Here is a 21555-nt window from a genome sequence, read left to right as displayed (position 1 = left end):
ACGTGACTTGAAGCAGCAGGTCAAAGGTCAAATCAACTTTAGCACTAAAAGTAGACACAACCTGTCTGTCTGACACAACCTGTCTGTCTGACACAATCTGTCTGTCTGACACAACCTGTACGTCTGATACAACCTGTTTGTTTCGACACACCTTGTCTAGACACAATCTGTCTGTCTGTCTCATGCTACATACAGACTGTCTGAAAATGGACCATGTAAATAAGATCGTAAAAGAACAATGACCCCCAGACGATGACCTTGGCTAACATCAATTACCCAGTTAAATATCATTTTGTTCTAGCTCAAAAAATAATTCGATGTCTCAATTTAAAAAACAAAAAAAAAATAATTTTAAATGCCTTAATTTAAATTAATATCAAATTTCGTAGTCAAAAGTTCGACAACCTTACAATGAACAAAAAATATTTTAAAATTTCCTCAGTTATTTCCCTTTGTCCGATTGTTGAAATAACGTGAACCAATTCTTGTGTCGTCTTGTTCTCTCGCGTGTTTTTCCGGCGTCAAGCGAGAACTCCATCCACGACGCAAAGAAAGGGTCTGCTGTGCGACGATGTCTGTCTGTCATTCCATGACAGTCTGTCATGCTCATGACAAACGAGATAACATTTTGCAACAAAATTAAAGTATGGCACTGTCAATATCTTGCAAAACACCATCTTGCACCCAAACAGGTAACGCTGATGTATACAATGTATCGTAACGTCTGGAGCATCTAAAAATAAAGTGACCATCGTCTGCTGGCCAAGACAAATATACGTCACAAAATATCCAGATTTCTATACGGAAGCTCATATGCTACAATACTTAAACTAATCTAAAACATGAAGTAAGTTATATCCTTTAGATCAAAAGGGCTTTAGGATATTGAGCTGATAGACTGTACACAGAAAGACCCCAACGCTTCATAAATATAGGTCACGTGATGCTCAGCATCGACCGGAAGTTGACAAATCTGAGATGTTTGGTTTCACTTTCTCGAAATGACTTCCTGATGAGTGAGTTGTGAACTGTTTGTCAGAATGTGGTTCAGGGACTGAGGTGCTGACAGGAGCCGTGCATTAAGTACGTCATCGCCTCGTCTTGTATGGTTTGTACGTCATCGCCTCGTCTTGTAATAGTCTGGAGACACAGGAAGTGCCAGATGTTTTTTTTATGTTTTGTCGCTGAGGTCACGTAGTTCAATTTCGTGCATGTTGTTCTCGAATAGGCAGTTGTTCTGTTGGAGGAAACAAATGGTGAGTACAACGTCGCAAAGATGTCATCAGATGTGAATAGGGCTGGTAAGTAGGTCACCAGCCAGTTCTATGGCTCATGCAGGTTTTATTGAGCCTGAGAAGTGGTTGGTGACCTACTTACCAGCCCTATTACATCATTACCTTGTCGTCATTTAGAAGTGAACCTTTAAGCTTTTATGTATAACGAGCCGACCCGCTGCGTATTATACGCCGCTATTTAGTTGTTTTTTTTTTCTACTTTTCAGTAATTTATAATTTGTGAATTCGACAGTACCAATGCTGCCATTGAAAATATTTGCTTAAAAACACTACCCCCCCCCCCCCCCCCCACGTGAAAGCAGCCTCCTCTTAGTTACCTCCTCTAAGTTTAAAATCGTTTCAAACTAAATTATCTGCCCCTAATAGCCGTCACCAAACCCGTCTCTGTGATTGTAAAATGTAAACAGAGTGAACACCGCTCACCAGATCATGTGGGGGTGGGGTGGGGGTGGTAGTGTTAGTGATAGAGAGGAAGAGAGGGGACTGCAAAGGCGCGCTTGCAGCTTGTTTTCTAACGGCTCGAAGAAGAGAATTATATAGATAGATAGATACTATCAATGAATATTGGAAACGGAGTTTTCAGATGGTAGAGCTTATGACTGTAGTAAAGAAGCTGGTGACACTTAAACTTTACCTGAGCTAACACCTGAGACTTTACCTAACTAAGACCTGGAATTTTACCTGAACTAAGACCTGGGACTTTACCTGAACTAAGACCTGGGACTTTACCTGAACTAAGACCTGGGACTTTACCTGATCTAACACCTGGGACTTTACCTGATCTAACACCTGGGACTTGCTTGAACTAACACCTGAGATAAGACCTACCACCAAACAAATTATCTCACCTGAGATAAGACCTACCAACAAATGGTCTCACCTGAGATAAGACAAATGGTCTCATCTGGGATAAGACCTACCATTAAACAAATGGTCTCTCCTGGGATAAGACCTACCACCAAACGGTCTCACCTGAGTGTCAGACTGTATGGTGAGGTCACCACTTAATCTCACCTGAGTGTCAGACTGTATTGTGAGGTCACCACTTAACACCTGGTCTCACCTGTGTATCAGACTGTATGGTGAGGTCACCACTTAATCTCACCTGAGTGTCAGACTGTATTGTGAGGTCACCACTTAACACCTGGTCTCACCTGAGTGTCAGACTGTATGGTGAGGTCACCACTTAACACCTGGTCTCACCTGAGTGTCAGACTGTATTGTGAGGTCACCACTTAATCTCACCTGTGTATCAGACTGTATTGTGAGGTCACCACTTAACACCTGGTCTCACCTGTGTATCAGACTGTATTGTGAGGTCACCACTTAATCTCACCTGAGTGTCAGACTGTATTGTGAGGTCACCACTTAATCTCACCTGTGTATCAGACTGTATTGTGAGGTCACCACTTAATCTCACCTGAGTGTCAGACTGTATTGTGAGGTCACCACTTAATCTCACCTGTGTATCAGACTGTATTGTGAGGTCACCACTTAATCTCACCTGTGTATCAGACTGTATTGTGAGGTCACCACTTAATCTCACCTGAGTATCAGACTGTATTGTGAGGTCACCACTTAATCTCACCTGTGTATCAGACTGTATTGTGAGGTCACCACTTAATCTCACCTGTGTATCAGACTGTATTGTGAGGTCACCACTTAATCTCACCTGTGTATCAGACTGTATTGTGAGGTCACCACTTAATCTCACCTGAGTGTCAGACTGTATTGTGAGGTCACCACTTAATCTCACCTGTGTATCAGACTGTATTGTGAGGTCACCACTTAATCTCACCTGAGTGTCAGACTGTATTGTGAGGTCACCACTTAATCTCACCTGAGTGTCAGACTGTATTGTGAGGTCACCACTTAATCTCACCTGTGTATCAGACTGTATTGTGAGGTCACCACTTAATCTCACCTGTGTATCAGACTGTATTGTGAGGTCACCACTTAATCTCACCTGAGTATCAGACTGTATTGTGAGGTCACCACTTAATCTCACCTGTGTATCAGACAGTATTGTGAGGTCACCACTTAATCTCACCTGTGTATCAGACTGTATTGTGAGGTCACCACTTAATCTCACCTGTGTATCAGACTGTATTGTGAGGTCACCACTTAATTCTTTATTCATGTGCCCCACGTCCCCACTCAGCTCTTTGTTCATCCTTTTGCCCCGTAGTACACCGTTTTCTCTCTGTAATACATGACAGTCAGTTATCAGGCAGGCATCGTCTGTCATACAATATACATCAAATGTCCTTCTAGCATATTCTGTCATACAGCATACATCAAATGTCCTTCCAGCATATTCTGTCATACAGCATACATCAAATGTCCTTCCAGCATATTCTGTCATACAACATACAACAAAAGCCCTTATATCGTCGTCTGTCCAACGACTTTATTAATATTAGGCCACATAAATATGATGAGACAACCCACAATTTGACGTCACCAGATAACCCACAGTGTGACGTCATCAGATAACCCACAATGTGACGTCACCAGACAACCCCAGTGTGACGTCACCAAACAACCCCAGTGTGACGTCACCAGACAACCCACAGTGTGACGTCACCAGACAACCCCTAGCATGACGTGAGCTGGCCAGAGGTCACTGACCTCCAACTTGTCCACCTTGTGCTGAAGCCTCTTGTTCTCGTGCTCCGCGTGACGCAGCGCGCGCTTCATGACGTCAATTTTTTTCTTGGCGTCCAGCTTGACGGACAGGATGACGCCTGGGGGTGGGGATACAGGGGGTTAGTGGTGTGACGTAGATGTGGTCAATGGTGTGACGTTTGGGGTGGTCAGTGGTGTGACGTGTAGTATGGTTAGTGGTGTGATGTGTGGGGTGGTCAGTCGTGTGACGTGTAGGATGGTTAGTGGTGTGACGTAGATGTGGTCAGTGGTGTGATGTGTGGGGTGGTCAGTCGTGTGACGTGTAGGATAGTTAGTGGTGTGACGTAGATGTGGTCAGTGGTGTGACGTAGATGTGGTCAGTGGTGTGATGTGTGGGGTGGTCAGTCGTGTGACATGTAGGATAGTTAGTGGTGTGACGTAGATGTGGTCAGTGGTGTGACGTAGATGTGGTCAGTGGTGTGACGTAGATGTGGTCAGTGGTGTGACGTAGGTCTGGTCAGTGGTGTGATGTACGGGGTGGTCAGTGGTGTGACGTAGATGTGGTCAGTGGTGTGACGTAGATGTGGTCAGTGGTGTGATGTTTAGTGTTGTCAGTGGTGTGACATAGGTCTTGCTAGTTGAGAGAGGTATGTGGTGGTTAGTGTTGTGACGTATAAGTGGTTAGAGGTATGACGTAATGGAGGTTTGTGTTGTGATGTATAGTTGGGTACTTAACATATCATATCATTAATAATTTGGGGGACCTAAAAAAAATTCCATTTATAATTCGGGTGACCTTAATGACCTACCATTGATAATTCGGGTGACCTAAGGGACCTACCATTAATAATTCGGATGACCTTAATGACCTACCATTGATAATTCGGGTGACCCTCCAGAGCCGCAACAAGACCATGAGACCCGCGGCGTCCTGGGCAGCGCTGGCCACTGAGATAAAGCTGAAGACCACGTCCAGCGTGAAGGAGACGATGACCACGATGGCGTCAAACACCTGGGGGAGATATAAGATAGGAGGGTCACAGGGGTCACGGGCAGACACGGGTAGACATGGGGGTCACGGGCAGACACGGGCAGGCATGGGGGTCACGGGTAGACACGGGGGTCAGGGGCTGACAGGGGGTCACCTGCAGACAGGGGGGTCACGGGCAGACACGGGGGTCACGGGCAGACACGGGGGTCACAGGGGTCACCTGCAGACAGGGGGTCACGGGCAGACACGGGGGTCACAGGGGTCACCTGCAGACAGGGGGGTCACGGGCAGACAGGGGGGTCACGGGCAGACACGGGGGTCACAGGGGTCACCTGCAGACAGGGGGGTCACGGGCAGACAGGGGGTCACGGGGGTCAAGGGCTGACAGGGAGTCACGGGCAGACACGGCGGTCACGGGCAGACACGGGGGTCACAGGGGTCACCTGCAGACAGGGGGGTCACGGGCAGACAGGGGGGTCACGGGCAGACACGGGGGTCACAGGGGTCACCTGCAGACAAGGGGGTCACGGGCAGACAGAGGGGTCACGGGGGTAAAGGGCTGACAGGGAGTCACGGGCAGACACGGGGGTCACGGGCAGACACGGGGGTCACAGGGGTCACCTGCAGACAGGGGGGTCACGGGCAGACAGGGGGTCACGGGGGTCAAGGGCTGACAGGGAGTCACGGGCAGACACGGGGGTCACGGGCAGACACGGGGGTCACACGGTTCACGGGCAGACAGGGGGTCACGGGCAGACAGGGGGTCACGGGCAGACAGGGGGTCACGGGGGTCACGGGGGTCAAGGGCTGACAGGGTTCACGGGCAGACACGGGGGTCACGCGCAGACACGGGGATCACGGGCAGACAGGGGGTCACGGGCAGACAGCGGGTCACGGGCAGACAGGGGAGTCAGGGGCAGAAACGGGGGTCACGGGCAGAAACGGGGGTCACGGGCAGACAGGGGCAGATACGGGGGTCACAGGCAGACAGGGGAGTCGCAGGAGGCACGGGGTCGATGGCTATTGTAGATAGCGTGCAGATAGAGGCGACAAAGGCAGACGTTGAACAAATACAGACCTGAGGCAGAAACTCGGGGAATGTGGGAAAGTGTCACTTAGAATAATTAGCATATTTATCGACTTGAAGATTTGACGTCTACGTTTCTTGGTAGTGGTTCTAGACAGTGCTTTCTTTATGTGCTAGACATATGTGGCCATGTACAGCCCCACATGTGGCCATGTATAGCACCACATGTGGCCATGTACAGCACCACATGTACAGCACCACATGTGGCCATGTACAGCACCACATGTACAGCACATGTGGCCATGTACAGCACCACATGTACAGCACCACATGTGGCCATGTACAGCACCACATGTACAGCACCACATGTGGCCATGTACAGCACCACATGTCGCCATGTACAGCACATGTGGCGATGTACAGCACCACATGTGGCCATGTACAGCACCACATGTACAGCACCACATGTACAGCACCACATGTGACCATGTACAGCACCACATGTGGCCATGTACACCACCACATGTGGCCATGTACACCACCACGTGTGGCCATGTACAGCACCACATGTGGCCATGTACAGCACCACATGTACAGCACCACATGTGGCCATGTACAGCACCACATGTGGCCATGTACAGCACCACATGTGGCCATGTACAGCACCACATGTGGCCACGTACAGCACCACATGTGACCATGTACAGCACCACATGTGGCCATGTACAGCACCACATGTACAGCACCACATGTGGCCATGTACAGCACCACATGTGGCCATGTACACCACATGTGGCCATGTACACCACATGTGGCCATGTACAGCACCACATGTGGCCATGTACAGCACCACATGTGGCTATGTACAGCACCGCATGTACAGCACCACATGTGGCCATGTACAGCACCACATGTGGCGATGTACAGCACCACATGTGGCCATGTACAGCACCACATGTGGCTATGTACAGCACCGCATGTACAGCACCACATGTGGCCATGTACAGCACCACATGTGGCCATGTACAGCACCACATGTGGCCATGTACAGCACCGCATGTACAGCACCACATGTGGCTATGTGCAGCACCAAATGTGGCCATGTACAGCACCACATGTACAGCACCACATGTGGCTATGTACAGCACCGCATGTACAGCACCACATGTGGCCATGTACAGCACCACATGTGGCTATGTACAGCACCATATGTGGCCATGTACAGCACCACATGTGGCTATGTACAGCACCGCATGTACAGCACCACATGTGGCCATGTACAGCACCACATGTGGCCATGTACAGCACCACATGTGGCCATGTACAGCACCACATGTGGCCATGTACAGCACCACATGTGGCCATGCACAGCACCACATGTGGCCATGTACAGCACCACATGTGGCCATGTACAGCACCACATGTGGCCATGTACAGCACCACATGTGGCCATGTACAGCATCACATGTGGCCATGTATACCACATGTGGCCATGTACAGCACCACATGTGGCCATGTACAGCACCACGTGTGGCCATGTATACCACATGTGGCCATGTACACCACATGTGGCTATGTACAGCACCACATGTGGCCATGTACACCACATGTGGCCATGTATAGCACATGTGGCCATGTACACCACATGTGGCCATGTACACCACATGTGGCCATGTATAGCACATGTGGCCATGTACACCACCACATGTGGCCATGTACAGCACCACGTGTGGCCATGTACAGCACCACATGTGGCCATGTTCAACACATGTGGCCATGTACAGCACCACATGTGGCAATGTACAGCATCACATGTGGCCATGTATACCACATGTGGCCATGTACACCACATGTGGCCATGTACAGCACATGTAGCCATGTACAGCACCACATGTGGCCATGTACAGCACCACGTGTGGCCATGTACAGCACATGTGGCCATGTACAGCACCACATGTGGCCATGTACACCACATGTGGCCATGTATAGCACATGTGGCCATGTACAGCCCCACATGTGGCCATTTACAGGACCACATTTGGCCATGTACAGCACCACATGTGGCCATGTATAGCACCACATGTACAGCACCACATGTGGCCATGTACAGCACCACATGTGGCCATGTACAGCACCACATGTGGCCATGTACAGCACCATATGTGGCCATGTACAGCACCACATGTACAGCACCACGTGTGGCCATGTACAGCACCACATGTGGCCATGTACAGCACCGCATGTACAGCACCACATGTGGCCATGTACAGCACCACATGTGGCCATGTACAGCACCACATGTACAGCACCACATGTGGCCATGTACAGCACCACATGTGGCCATGTACAGCACCACATGTACAGCACCACATGTACAGCACCACATGTGGCCATGTACAGCACCACATGTACAGCACCACATCTACAGCACCACATGTGGCCATGTACAGCACCACATGTGGCCATGTACAGCACCACATGTGGCCATGTACAGCACCAGTTGTGGCCATGTACAGCACCACATGTGGCCATGTACAGCACCACATGTGGCCATCTACAGCACCATATGTGGTCATGTACAGCACCACATGTGGCCATGTACAGCACCACATGTGGCCATGTACAGCACCACATGTGGCCATGTACAGCACCACATGTGGCCATGTACAGCACCACATGTGGCCATGTACAGCACCACATGTGGCCATGTACAGCACCACATGTGGCCATGTACAGCACCACATGTGGCCATGTACAGCACCATATGTGGCCATCTACAGCACCATATGTGGCCATGTACAGCACCACATGTGGCCATGTACAGCACCACATGTGGCCATGTACAGCACCACATGTGGCCATGTACAGCACCACATGTGGCCATGTACAGCACCACATGTGGCCATGTACAGCACCACATGTACAGCACCACATGTGGCCATGTACAGCACCACATGTGGCCATGTACAGCACCACATGTGGCCATGTACAGCACCACATGTGGCCATGTACAGCACCACATGTACAGCACCACATGTACAGCACCACATGTACAGCACCACATGTGGCCATGTACAGCACCACATGTACTGGCCTGATGTAGCACCGCCCACGTCCTATGTGGCACTCGGCCTACATCAACCAGAGACCAGAACAAACATGGCCGACACGGCCAACATCGATGACAGTCACTTTTATGTCGGCCCGAGGATGAAACATGTTTGCTCGCCCCGAGTGGTGGTGGGGGGAGGGGGTGAATGGACGGCTGGGCTTTTGATCAGCTTTTTGCCCGTCCGGCAGATGGCTAGCTCACATGGTAGCTGTGTTATATAAGTCTTGTGTCATGTGGCAGCTGTCTTGTGTCATGTGGCAGCTGTCTTGTGTCATGTGTCAGATGTCTTGTGTCATGTGTCAGCTGTCTTGTGTCGTGTGTCAGCTGTCTTTTGCCATGTGGCAGATGTCTTGTGTCAGTCTTTTGTCATGTGTCAGTTGCTGTCTTGTGTCATGTGGTAGCTGTCTTGTGTCATGTGTCAGCTGTCTTGTGTCATGTGTCAGCTGTTTTGTGTCATGTGGCAGATGTCTTGTGTCATGTGGCAGCTGTCTTGTGTCATGTGGCAGCTGTGTTGTGTCATGTGGCAGCTGTCTTGTGTCATTTGGCAGCTGTCTTTTGTCAAGTGGCAGCTGTCATGAGGCAGCTGTCTTGTGTCATGTGGCAGCTGTCTTGTGTCATGTGGCAGTTGTCTTGTGTCATTTGGCAGCTGTCTTTTGTCAAGTGGCAGCTGTCATGTGTCAGCTGTCTTGTGTCTTGTGTCAGCTTTCTTGTGTCACGTGTTAGTTGTCTTGTTTCATGTGTCAGCTGTCTTGTGTCATGTGGCAGCTGTCTTGTGTCATGTAGCAGCTGTCTTGTGTCTTGTGGCAGTTGTCTTAAGTCATGTGACACAACAATAACAAACGGACAACATTAAATATCCGGACAACAAACGGACAACATTAAATATCCGAACAACGTTAAATGTCCAGCTCAAGGACAGCAACTCCACACCAAAACGCTGACGGCTAAATGTAACATTAGAGCCTCAATGACGTCATTTGATGCGGTGGTCACTACTAGTAGTGGACATTAGAACAAGATGGCGGCTCTTTGGATCATTTACAACTGTGGACACACCTATTATCCACTGCATCCTTACACAAATCCACTACAACACACTTTAACCCGCGGCAACCCGCTACAACCCTCTACAACCCAGTACACATTCCAAAGATCCATTCAAAACGACAGCCCGACCTGTCAGTTATTCTGACTTTCGATAGACAGACCTGAAGACAATTTGACAGACAACTTGATAGGCAGACATCTTCTGTGATACAATTTGAACCTTTGACAGACAATCTTCTGGTAGACAGACACAGCTGTCTGATATCGTAAGTCATCACCTCACCACAGTGACGTGAGACTTCAGCGAGATGTACTTTTTTTGGGCAAGTGACCACAGTCGTGGGCCTCCTCATCACATGACCCCACAAAACTTGAATCCTCTCCTCAGGTTACCCCCACCCCCCAAAAAAATGTGCCTCTCTTCGGAAGAGCTCATAAAAAATTCAAAGCAAATGATCTGTAATAGGTATGCTGCCTTAAAATGCGCCTACAATTTAGCATCCTCTCAACAAACGATCATAGAAATGAACACCTCCTCAACAGACGACCCCAGAAATGTACACCCCCTTAACACACGACCCCAGAAATGTACACCCCCTCAACAGACGACCCCAGAAATGTACACCCCCTCAACAGACGACCCAAGAAATGAACACCCCCTTAACACACGACCCCAGAAATGAACACCCCCCACCCCTCAACTAATGATACGTTGCAAGAATTTTCGCCATGACCGGAGTGGGGGGACTGTGTGAGACTTGACCTACATTTGTTATCAGAACTTGTATGCAGCCGCTTGAAGAAATCGATTTCAGCGGCAAATCGATCGTAAATCTTGGAGCAGGAGAGATGATAACTAGTGTGCTCACGCTGGCTGTGATTCACATACACATACAGGCACGCGCGCTCTGTTATCATATGGTCATGACTCACGATCACATACACATAAGATATGGGTGTATATTCACAGACATACAGATATACATCAGCACATAGGCAAATACAAATAAAATCTACAGACATATCTACAGAGAAGTAAACTTACATAAATAAAGCTTTTATAAATATGTAAATACATACAGACATATATACACACATTTAGTCGACGTGTGACATACATATTTTGGTAATGCCCTGATGCTATATAAAATAATATTAACTAATTCATATGTATATATGTATTTGTGTGTAAAGGTATTTCGCAATGTTGACTGTGTTCTCGTGATACGCAGCAAGCAAACAGCTGATCTTGGCTTGCATTAAAGCGGCTGTAGGATCAGATAGGCAAGTCCGGAGCTTCTAATCATGATGGATGTCTTTTCTCATGTGAGAGCCACTGGTTAATGGGCTGCATAGTGGGGTGGGGTGGGGTACTGTGGTGAGGTAGTGTGGTGAGGTAGTGTGGTGAGGTAGTGGAGTGAGGTAGTGTGGTGAGGTAGTGTGGTGAGGTAGTGGAGTGGGTTAGTGTGGTGAGGTAGTGTGGTGAGGTAGTGTGGTGAGGTAGTGGAGTGGGTTAGTGTGGTGAGGTAGTGTGGTGAGGTAGTGTGGTGAGGTAGGGTGTTGAAATAAACTTAACCCCAGGAAACTAGCAGTGCCGATTTGTTATGTTACCTACTTTATACCGTAGTGTCACCAACAATGTTAGACGGTGTCTGATTACCACACACTGAGGTATTTATCGTAATTAAAATGAAACAAAAACATTACAACTCCAACACCTGATCCCCACCACCTGACCCCCAACACCTGACCCCAACACCTGACCCCAACACCTGACCCCAACACCTGACCCCAACACCTTACCCTAACACCTGACCCACCTGACCCACCTGACCCAACACCTGACCCCCAACACCTGACCCCAACACCTGACCCACCTGACCCCAACACCTGACCCACCTGACCCCAACACCTGACCACAACACCTGACCCCAACACCTGACCCCAACACCTGACCCCAACACCTGACCCCAACACCTGACCCCAACATCTGACCCTAACACCTGACCCTAACACCTGACCCCAACACCTGACCCCAACACCTGACCCCAACACCTGACCCCAACACCTGACCCCAACACCTGACCCTAACACCTGACCCCAACACCTGACCCCAACGCCTGACCCCAACACCTGACCTCAACACCTGACCCTAACACCTGACCCCAACACCTGACCCCAACACCTGACCCCAACACCTTACCCTAACACCTGACCCCAACACCTGACCCCAACACCTGACCCTAACACCTGACCCTAACACCTGACCCTAACACCTGACCCCAACACCTGACCCTAACACCTGACCCCCAACACCTGACCCCAACACCTTACCCTAACACCTGACCACAACACCTGACCCACAACACCTGACCCCAACACCTGACCCCAACACCTTACCCTAACACCTGACCCCAACACCTTACCCTAACATCTGACCCACCTGACCCCAACACCTGACCCCAACACCTGACCCCAACACCTGACCCCAACACCTGACCCCAACACCTGACCCCAACACCTGACCCCAACACCTGACCCCCCACCACCTGACCCCAACACCTGACCCCAACACCTGACCCCAACACCTGACCCCAACACCTGAGAGACTGACAGACAGTTCTCACCTCGGCAGGTTGCTTCAGCAGGTGTTTGCCTTCTATAAAAACTTTGAGTGAAACCTGCAAGCAGAAAGGTGAGACTAGAGTGAGACTAGAGTGAGACTAGAGTGAGACTAGACTGAGACTAGAGTGAGGCTAGAGTGAGGCTAGAGTGGGACTAGAGTGAGACTAGAGTGAGATTTGATCTAGATTTGCTGTAAAGATTGCTAATCCTAGTGACCAGATGGTCAAGTTATCTTAAGGAGCTTAATCTGTTTAAACATGCTTAATCTCAGAGCTAGCCAGTCAAGAAAGATTTGGTGATAAATTGACGGATAAATCTGAGTTGATACTTCAGCAAATACAAGAATTAATCCACTGACAAAGTAGACACTATGGACATTTTCGAGAATGTGGACATTTGTGGACAACATGGACATTTGTGGACAATGTGGACATTTGTGAACAGAGTTTCTTCCAGGCATCTCTTCAAAGCCCCCCCCCCCGAAAAATTTTTACCGCCCCCCCCCCCCCCCCGAACGAAATGAAATTTATATAATTTATATAGAAAATATATACTTTTAACAGTGTCCGCCCTCCCGAAGAAAGTTTACCGCCCCCCCCCCCCGAACGAAATGAAATTTATATAATTTATATAGAAAATATATACTTTTAACAGTGTCCCCCCCCCCCCGAAGAAAGTTTACCGCCCCCCCCCCACCCCCGAAAATTTCAAGTGCCCCCCCCCCCCCGGGAGAAAAAAGTCTGGAAGAAACACTGTTTGTGAACATAAGTGGACATTTGTGGAAAATGTGGACATTTTTGGACATTGGTGGACAAAGCGGACAAAGTGGACAAAGTGGACAATATAAACATTTGTGGACATTTGTGGACATATGTGGATATTTGTGGACATTTCTGGACATTTGTGGACAATGTGGACATTTGAGGACACTGTGGACATATTGTACTGTACTCACCTCTATCATGAAGAGAGACAAGATGGCCAGACTCAGTGCGTGGAGGACGTGTTCAGCCTTCTCCTTGTTGGTGTGGTGGTGGGGTGTGGCGTGGCCATCTGAAATGTTATGGGTACTGGGGGTGGGGGTGGGGGTGTGGGGAACATTAAGTGGTTGGTGTGGTGGTGTGGTGTGGCGTGGCCATCTGAAATGTTGTGGGTACTGGGGGTGGGGTGGGGGAACATTAAGTGGTTGGTGTGGTGGTGTGGTGTGGCGTGGCCATCTGAAATGTTATGGGTACTGGGGTGGGGGGTGGGGAACATTAAGTGGTTGGTGTGGTGGTGTGGTGTGGCGTGGCCATCTGAAATGTTATGGGTACTGGGGGTGGGGGTGTGGGGAACATTAAGTGGTTGGTGTGGTGGTGTGGTGTGGCGTGGCCATCTGAAATGTTATGGGTACTGGGGGTGGGGGTGGGGGTGTGGGGAACATTAAGTGGTTGGTGTGGTGGTGTGGTGTGGCGTGGCCATCTGAAATGTTATGGGTACTGGGGGTGGGGGTGGGGGTGTGGGGAACATTAAGTGGTTGGTGTGGTGGTGTGGCGTGGCCATCTGAAATATTATGGGTACTGGGGGTGGGGTGTGGGGAACATTAAGTGGTTGGTGTGGTGGTGTGGTGTGGCCATCTGAAATGTTGTGGGTACTGGGGGTGTGGGGAACATTAAGTGGTTGGTGTGGTGGTGTGGTGTGGCGTAGCCATCTGAAATGTTATGGGTACTGGGGGTGAGGGTGGGGGATCATTAAGTGGTTGGTGTGGTGGGGTATTGTCAAACATGACCTATTTGTTGTCTAACATGACTTACCTGTTGTCTAACATGACCTACCTGTCCAACATGACTTACCTGTTGTCTAACATGACTTACCTGTTGTCTAACATGACCTACCTGTCCAACATGACTTACCTGTTGTCTAACATGACTTACCTGTTGTCTAACATGACCTACCTAACATGACCTACCTGTCCAACATGACCTACCTGTCCAACATGCCCTACCTAACATGACCTACCTGTCCAACATGCCCTGTCTAACCTGACCTACCTGTTGTCTAACATGACCTGTCTAACCTGACCTACCTGTTGTCTAACATGACCTACCTGTCCAACATGACCTACCTAACTTGACCTACCTGTTGTCTAACATGACCTACCTGTTGTCTCACATGACCTACCTAACTTGACCTACCTGTTGTCAAACATGGCCTACCTGTTCGACATGACCTACCTAACATGACCTACCTGTTGTAAGATTCTAGACTGGAGTTCCAGACTACCAGTTTGTGATCATCTGTGTGTCCATGCGCATGTTCGTCAGTGTGTCCATGCGTGACGTTGTGTGACGTCGAATTATCTGGCTCGTGACTCGCTTCTGGAACTGTTCGTTAAATTAATTAATTAGTCATTAAGATGGGGTCTTAGGGTCAGGGTAGGTGTTTCAATCTTGCGTTTGGATTGGTGTGATGTTGTAAATTATGCACAGGCTACAGTTTCGGTGTTCATACATTTAGAATGTTTTCATACATTAAGACTTCCTACTTTAAGACTTCCTACTTTAAGACTTCATACTTTTAGAAAAAAGCAAATTCCTCCTACACTTCAAAATGTTTCAAAACTTTATTTTTTTGAATGACATTTCTAAAATCGTTGAAAAATGTGAGACGTATTTAACGTGTCTTTGTTTAAATACAGTAGTGCAAACAACTAGATCTGTCTCCATAGGATGTGGAACACTAAGGCAGTCAACAAAAATGGTGGAAAAAATGTCGGACTATGTCACGTGATGATTTCAGAAAATGTTTCATGGTCTAAAAGTTTCACGAAAATAATCCAATTTTTAATTAAAGCCTTTCAGAGCTAATTAATGAGAGCAGAGTTTAGACCGTTAATGAGATCATTCTTTAGACTGTTGAACTCCTCAAGTTTCAAATGTGACATGACTGGTATTCCCTTGTGTGTGAAATATGCAACCAGCGTCTCCGTTAATTAGTTAAGTGAATTGCTTAATTAAGGTAAATTAATTTTAAATTCCACGATGATGGATCATAGATCAAATTTTTGTGTAAAAATTGAGAAGAAAGTTGGGAGGCAGACAAAAAGAAATTTCACGATTTAGCAGACTTTAGGCAGACACAGACAAAAGTTAAGCGTGGACAGACAAATGTTGAGCGTGGACAGACAAACGTTGAGCGTGGACAGACAAAAGTTGAGATTGGACAGATAAAAGTTGAGATTGGACAGACAAAAGTTGAGCGTGGACACAGACAAAAGTTGAGCGTGGACGGACAAAAGTTGAGTTAGACAGACAAAAGTTGAGCGTGAACAGACAAAAGTTGAGCGTGGGCAGACAAAAGTTGAGCGTGGACACAGACAAAAGTTGAGCGTGGACAGACAAAAGTTGAGTTAGACAGACAAAAGTTGAGCGTGGACAGACAAAAGTTGAGCGTGGACACAGACAAAAGTTAAGCGTGGACAGACAAAAGTTGAGTTAGACAGACAAAAGTTGAGCGTGGACAGACACAGACAAAAGCGTGGACAGACAAAAGTTGAGCGTGGACAGACAAAAGTTGAGCGTGGACACAGACAAAAGTTGAGCGTGGACAGACAAAAGTTGAGCGTGGACAGACAAAAGTTGAGCGTGGACAGACAAAAGTTAAGCGTGGACAGACAAAAGTTGAGCGTGGACAGACAAAAGTTGAGCGTGGACAGACAAAAGCTGAGCGTGGACAGACAAAAGTTGAGCGTGGACAGACAAAAGTTGAGCGTGGACACAGACAAAAGTTGAGCGTGGACAGACAAAAGTTGAGTTAGACAGACAAAAGTTGAGCGTGGACAGACAAAAGTTGAGCGTGGACACAGACAAAAGTTGAGCGTGGACAGACAAAAGTTGAGCGAGGACAGACAAAAGTTGAGCGAGGACAGACAAAAGTTGAGCGTGGACAGACAAAAGTTGAGCGTGGACACAGACAAAAGTTGAGCGAGGACAGACAAAAGTTGAGTTAGACAAACAAAAGTTGAGCGTAACAGACAAAAGTTGAGCGTGGACAGACAAAAGTTGAGCGTGGACAGACGAAAGTTGAGCGAGGACAGACAAAAGTTGAGCGAAAACAGACAAAAGTTGAGCGAGGACAGACAAAAGTTGAGCGAGGACAGACAAAAGTTGAGCGAGGACAGACTAAAAGTTGAGCGTAGACAGACAAAAGTTGAGCGAGGACAGACAAAAGTTGAGCGAGGACAGACAAAAGTTGAGCGAGGACAGACAAAAGTTGAGCGAGGACAGACTAAAAGTTGAGCGTAGACAGACAAAAGTTGAGCGAGGACAGACAAAAGTTGAGCGAGGACAGACAAAAGTTGAGCGTGGACAGACAAAAGTTGAGCGTGGACAGACAAAAGTTGAGCGAGGACAGACAAAAGTTGAGCGTGGACAGACAAATGTTGAGCGTAGACAGACAAAAGTTGAGCGAGGACAGACAAAAGTTGAGCGAGGACAGACAAAAGTTGAGCGAGGACAGACAAAAGTTGAGCGAGGACAGACTAAAAGTTGAGCGTAGACAGACAAAAGTTGAGCGAGGACAGACAAAAGTTGAGCGAGGACAGACAAAAGTTGAGCGTGGACAGACAAAAGTTGAGCGTGGACAGACAAAAGCTGAGCGAGGACAGACAAAAGTTGAGCGTGGACAGACAAATGTTGAGCGTAGACAGACAAAAGTTGAGCGAGGACAGACAAAAGTTGAGCGAGGACAGACAAAAGTTGAGCGAGGACAGACAAAAGTTGAGCGAGGACAGACTAAAAGTTGAGCGTAGACAGACAAAAGTTGAGCGAGGACAGACAAAAGTTGAGCGAGGACAGACAAAAGTTGAGCGTGGACAGACAAAAGTTGAGCGTGGACAGACAAAAGTTGAGCGAGGACAGACAAAAGTTGAGCGAGGACAGACACAGACAAAAGCGTGGACAGACAAAAATTGAGCGGTGACAGACAAAAGCTGAGCGTGGACAAACAAAAGTTGAGCGAGGACAGACAAAAGTTGAGCGTGGACAGACACAGACAAAAGTTGAGCATGGACAGACAAAAGTTGAGCGTGGACACAAACGTTGAGAGTGGACAGACAAATGTTGAGCGTGGACAGACAAAAGTTGAGCTAGACAGACAAAAGTTGAGCGAGGACAGACAAAAGTTGAGCGAGGACAGACAAAAGTTGAGCGTGTACAGACAAAAGTTGAGCGTGGACAGACAAAAGTTGAGCGAGGACAGACACAGACAAAAGTTGAGCGTAGACAGACAAAAGTTGAGCGTGGACAGACAAAAGTTGAGCGAGGACAGACAAAAGTTGAGCGAGGACAGACACAGACAAAAGTTGAGCGTAGACAGACAAAAGTTGAGCGAGGACAGACAAAAGTTGGGCGAGGACAGACAAAAGTTGAGCGGTGACAGACAAAAGTTGAGCGAGGACAGACAAAAGTTGAGCGAGGACAGACAAAAGTTGCGTGTGGACAGACAACAGCTGAGCGTGGACAGACAAAAGTTGAGCGTGGACAGACAAAAGTTGAGCGAGGACAGACAAAAGTTGAGCGAGGACAGACAAAAGTTGAGCGAGGACAGACAAAAGTTGAGCGAGGACAGACAAAAGTTGAGCGAGGACAGACAAAAGTTGAGCGAGGACAGACAAAAGTTGAGCGAGGACAGACAAAAGTTGAGCGAGGACAGACAAAAGTTGAGCGAGGACAGACAAAAGTTGAGCGAGGACAGACAAAAGTTGAGCGTGGACAGACAAAAGTTGAGCGAGGACAGACAAAAGTTGAGCGAGGACAGACTAAAAGTTGAGCGTAGACAGACAAAAGTTGAGCGAGGACAGACAAAAGTTGAGCGAGGACAGACAAAAGTTGAGCGTGGACAGACAAAAGTTGAGCGTGGACAGACAAAAGTTGAGCGAGGACAGACAAAAGTTGAGCGTGGACAGACAAATGTTGAGCGTAGACAGACAAAAGCTGAGCGAGGACAGACAAAAGTTGAGCGTGGACAGACAAAAGCTGAGCGTGGACAGACAAAAGTTGAGCGTGGACAGACAAAAGTTGAGCGTGGACACAGACAAAAGTTGAGCGTGGACAGACAAAAGTTGAGTTAGACAGACAAAAGTTGAGCGTGGACAGACAAAAGTTGAGCGTGGACACAGACAAAAGTTGAGCGTGGACAGACAAAAGTTGAGCGAGGACAGACAAAAGTTGAGCGAGGACAGACAAAAGTTGAGCGAGGACAGACAAAAGTTGAGCGAGGACAGACTAAAAGTTGAGCGTAGACAGACAAAAGTTGAGCGAGGACAGACAAAAGTTGAGCGAGGACAGACAAAAGTTGAGCGAGGACAGACAAAAGTTGAGCGAGGACAGACTAAAAGTTGAGCGTAGACAGACAAAAGTTGAGCGAGGACAGACAAAAGTTGAGCGAGGACAGACAAAAGTTGAGCGTGGACAGACAAAAGTTGAGCGTGGACAGACAAAAGTTGAGCGAGGACAGACAAAAGTTGAGCGTGGACAGACAAATGTTGAGCGTAGACAGACAAAAGTTGAGCGAGGACAGACAAAAGTTGAGCGAGGACAGACAAAAGTTGAGCGAGGACAGACAAAAGTTGAGCGAGGACAGACTAAAAGTTGAGCGCAGACAGACAAAAGTTGAGCGAGGACAGACAAAAGTTGAGCGAGGACAGACAAAAGTTGAGCGTGGACAGACAAAAGTTGAGCGTGGACAGACAAAAGCTGAGCGAGGACAGACAAAAGTTGAGCGTGGACAGACAAATGTTGAGCGTAGACAGACAAAAGTTGAGCGAGGACAGACAAAAGTTGAGCGAGGACAGACAAAAGTTGAGCGAGGACAGACAAAAGTTGAGCGAGGACAGACTAAAAGTTGAGCGTAGACAGACAAAAGTTGAGCGAGGACAGACAAAAGTTGAGCGAGGACAGACAAAAGTTGAGCGTGGACAGACAAAAGTTGAGCGTGGACAGACAAAAGTTGAGCGAGGACAGACAAAAGTTGAGCGAGGACAGACACAGACAAAAGCGTGGACAGACAAAAATTGAGCGGTGACAGACAAAAGCTGAGCGTGGACAAACAAAAGTTGAGCGAGGACAGACAAAAGTTGAGCGTGGACAGACACAGACAAAAGTTGAGCATGGACAGACAAAAGTTGAGCGTGGACACAAACGTTGAGAGTGGACAGACAAATGTTGAGCGTGGACAGACAAAAGTTGAGCTAGACAGACAAAAGTTGAGCGAGGACAGACAAAAGTTGAGCGAGGACAGACAAAAGTTGAGCGTGTACAGACAAAAGTTGAGCGTGGACAGACAAAAGTTGAGCGAGGACAGACACAGACAAAAGTTGAGCGTAGACAGACAAAAGTTGAGCGTGGACAGACAAAAGTTGAGCGAGGACAGACAAAAGTTGAGCGAGGACAGACACAGACAAAAGTTGAGCGTAGACAGACAAAAGTTGAGCGAGGACAGACAAAAGTTGGGCGAGGACAGACAAAAGTTGAGCGGTGACAGACAAAAGTTGAGCGAGGACAGACAAAAGTTGAGCGAGGACAGACAAAAGTTGCGTGTGGACAGACAACAGCTGAGCGTGGACAGACAAAAGTTGAGCGTGGACAGACAAAAGTTGAGCGAGGACAGACAAAAGTTGAGCGAGGACAGACAAAAGTTGAGCGAGGACAGACAAAAGTTGAGCGAGGACAGACAAAAGTTGAGCGAGGACAGACAAAAGTTGAGCGAGGACAGACAAAAGTTGAGCGAGGACAGACAAAAGTTGAGCGAGGACAGACAAAAGTTGAGCGAGGACAGACAAAAGTTGAGCGAGGACAGACAAAAGTTGAGCGTGGACAGACAAAAGTTGAGCGAGGACAGACAAAAGTTGAGCGAGGACAGACTAAAAGTTGAGCGTAGACAGACAAAAGTTGAGCGAGGACAGACAAAAGTTGAGCGAGGACAGACAAAAGTTGAGCGTGGACAGACAAAAGTTGAGCGTGGACAGACAAAAGTTGAGCGAGGACAGACAAAAGTTGAGCGTGGACAGACAAATGTTGAGCGTAGACAGACAAAAGCTGAGCGAGGACAGACAAAAGTTGAGCGTGGACAGACAAAAGCTGAGCGTGGACAGACAAAAGTTGAGCGTGGACAGACAAAAGTTGAGCGTGGACACAGACAAAAGTTGAGCGTGGACAGACAAAAGTTGAGTTAGACAGACAAAAGTTGAGCGTGGACAGACAAAAGTTGAGCGTGGACACAGACAAAAGTTGAGCGTGGACAGACAAAAGTTGAGCGAGGACAGACAAAAGTTGAGCGAGGACAGACAAAAGTTGAGCGTGGACAGACAAAAGTTGAGCGTGGACACAGACAAAAGTTGAGCGAGGACAGACAAAAGTTGAGTTAGACAAACAAAAGTTGAGCGTAACAGACAAAAGTTGAGCGTGGACAGACAAAAGTTGAGCGTGGACAGACGAAAGTTGAGCGAGGACAGACAAAAGTTGAGCGAAAACAGACAAAAGTTGAGCGAGGACAGACAAAAGTTGAGCGAGGACAGACAAAAGTTGAGCGAGGACAGACTAAAAGTTGAGCGTAGACAGACAAAAGTTGAGCGAGGACAGACAAAAGTTGAGCGAGGACAGACAAAAGTTGAGCGAGGACAGACAAAAGTTGAGCGAGGACAGACTAAAAGTTGAGCGTAGACAGACAAAAGTTGAGCGAGGACAGACAAAAGTTGAGCGAGGACAGACAAAAGTTGAGCGTGGACAGACAAAAGTTGAGCGTGGACAGACAAAAGTTGAGCGAGGACAGACAAAAGTTGAGCGTGGACAGA

At 48.0% G+C, this 21555-nt stretch overlaps 1 protein-coding gene across 1 annotated transcript in view; it reads right to left on the bottom strand.

The window, feature by feature from the left end:
• Positions 1-1171: 1171 nt before the first annotated feature.
• LOC131943815 (voltage-gated hydrogen channel 1) overlaps positions 1172-21555 on the bottom strand; it is a 41900-nt gene continuing 21516 nt past the window's right edge. The window contains exons 4-10 of the mRNA XM_059304106.1: positions 14953-15088; positions 13681-13795; positions 12728-12781; positions 4797-4935; positions 3927-4042; positions 3388-3498; positions 1172-1237 (exon numbers count right to left, since the gene is read on the bottom strand). Coding sequence (XP_059160089.1) covers positions 1172-1237; positions 3388-3498; positions 3927-4042; positions 4797-4935; positions 12728-12781; positions 13681-13795; positions 14953-15088 — 737 coding nt within the window. The remainder of the gene's footprint in view (positions 1238-3387; positions 3499-3926; positions 4043-4796; positions 4936-12727; positions 12782-13680; positions 13796-14952; positions 15089-21555) is intronic.

This window comes from Physella acuta, unplaced genomic scaffold, assembly GCF_028476545.2.
Source record: "Physella acuta isolate Inbredline_101_S28 unplaced genomic scaffold, ASM2847654v3 ptg000466l, whole genome shotgun sequence".
Classification (NCBI taxonomy): domain Eukaryota; kingdom Metazoa; phylum Mollusca; class Gastropoda; family Physidae; genus Physella; species Physella acuta.
Note: the sequence above shows the minus strand (reverse complement) of the source record. Positions and strands in the feature narration are given on the sequence as shown.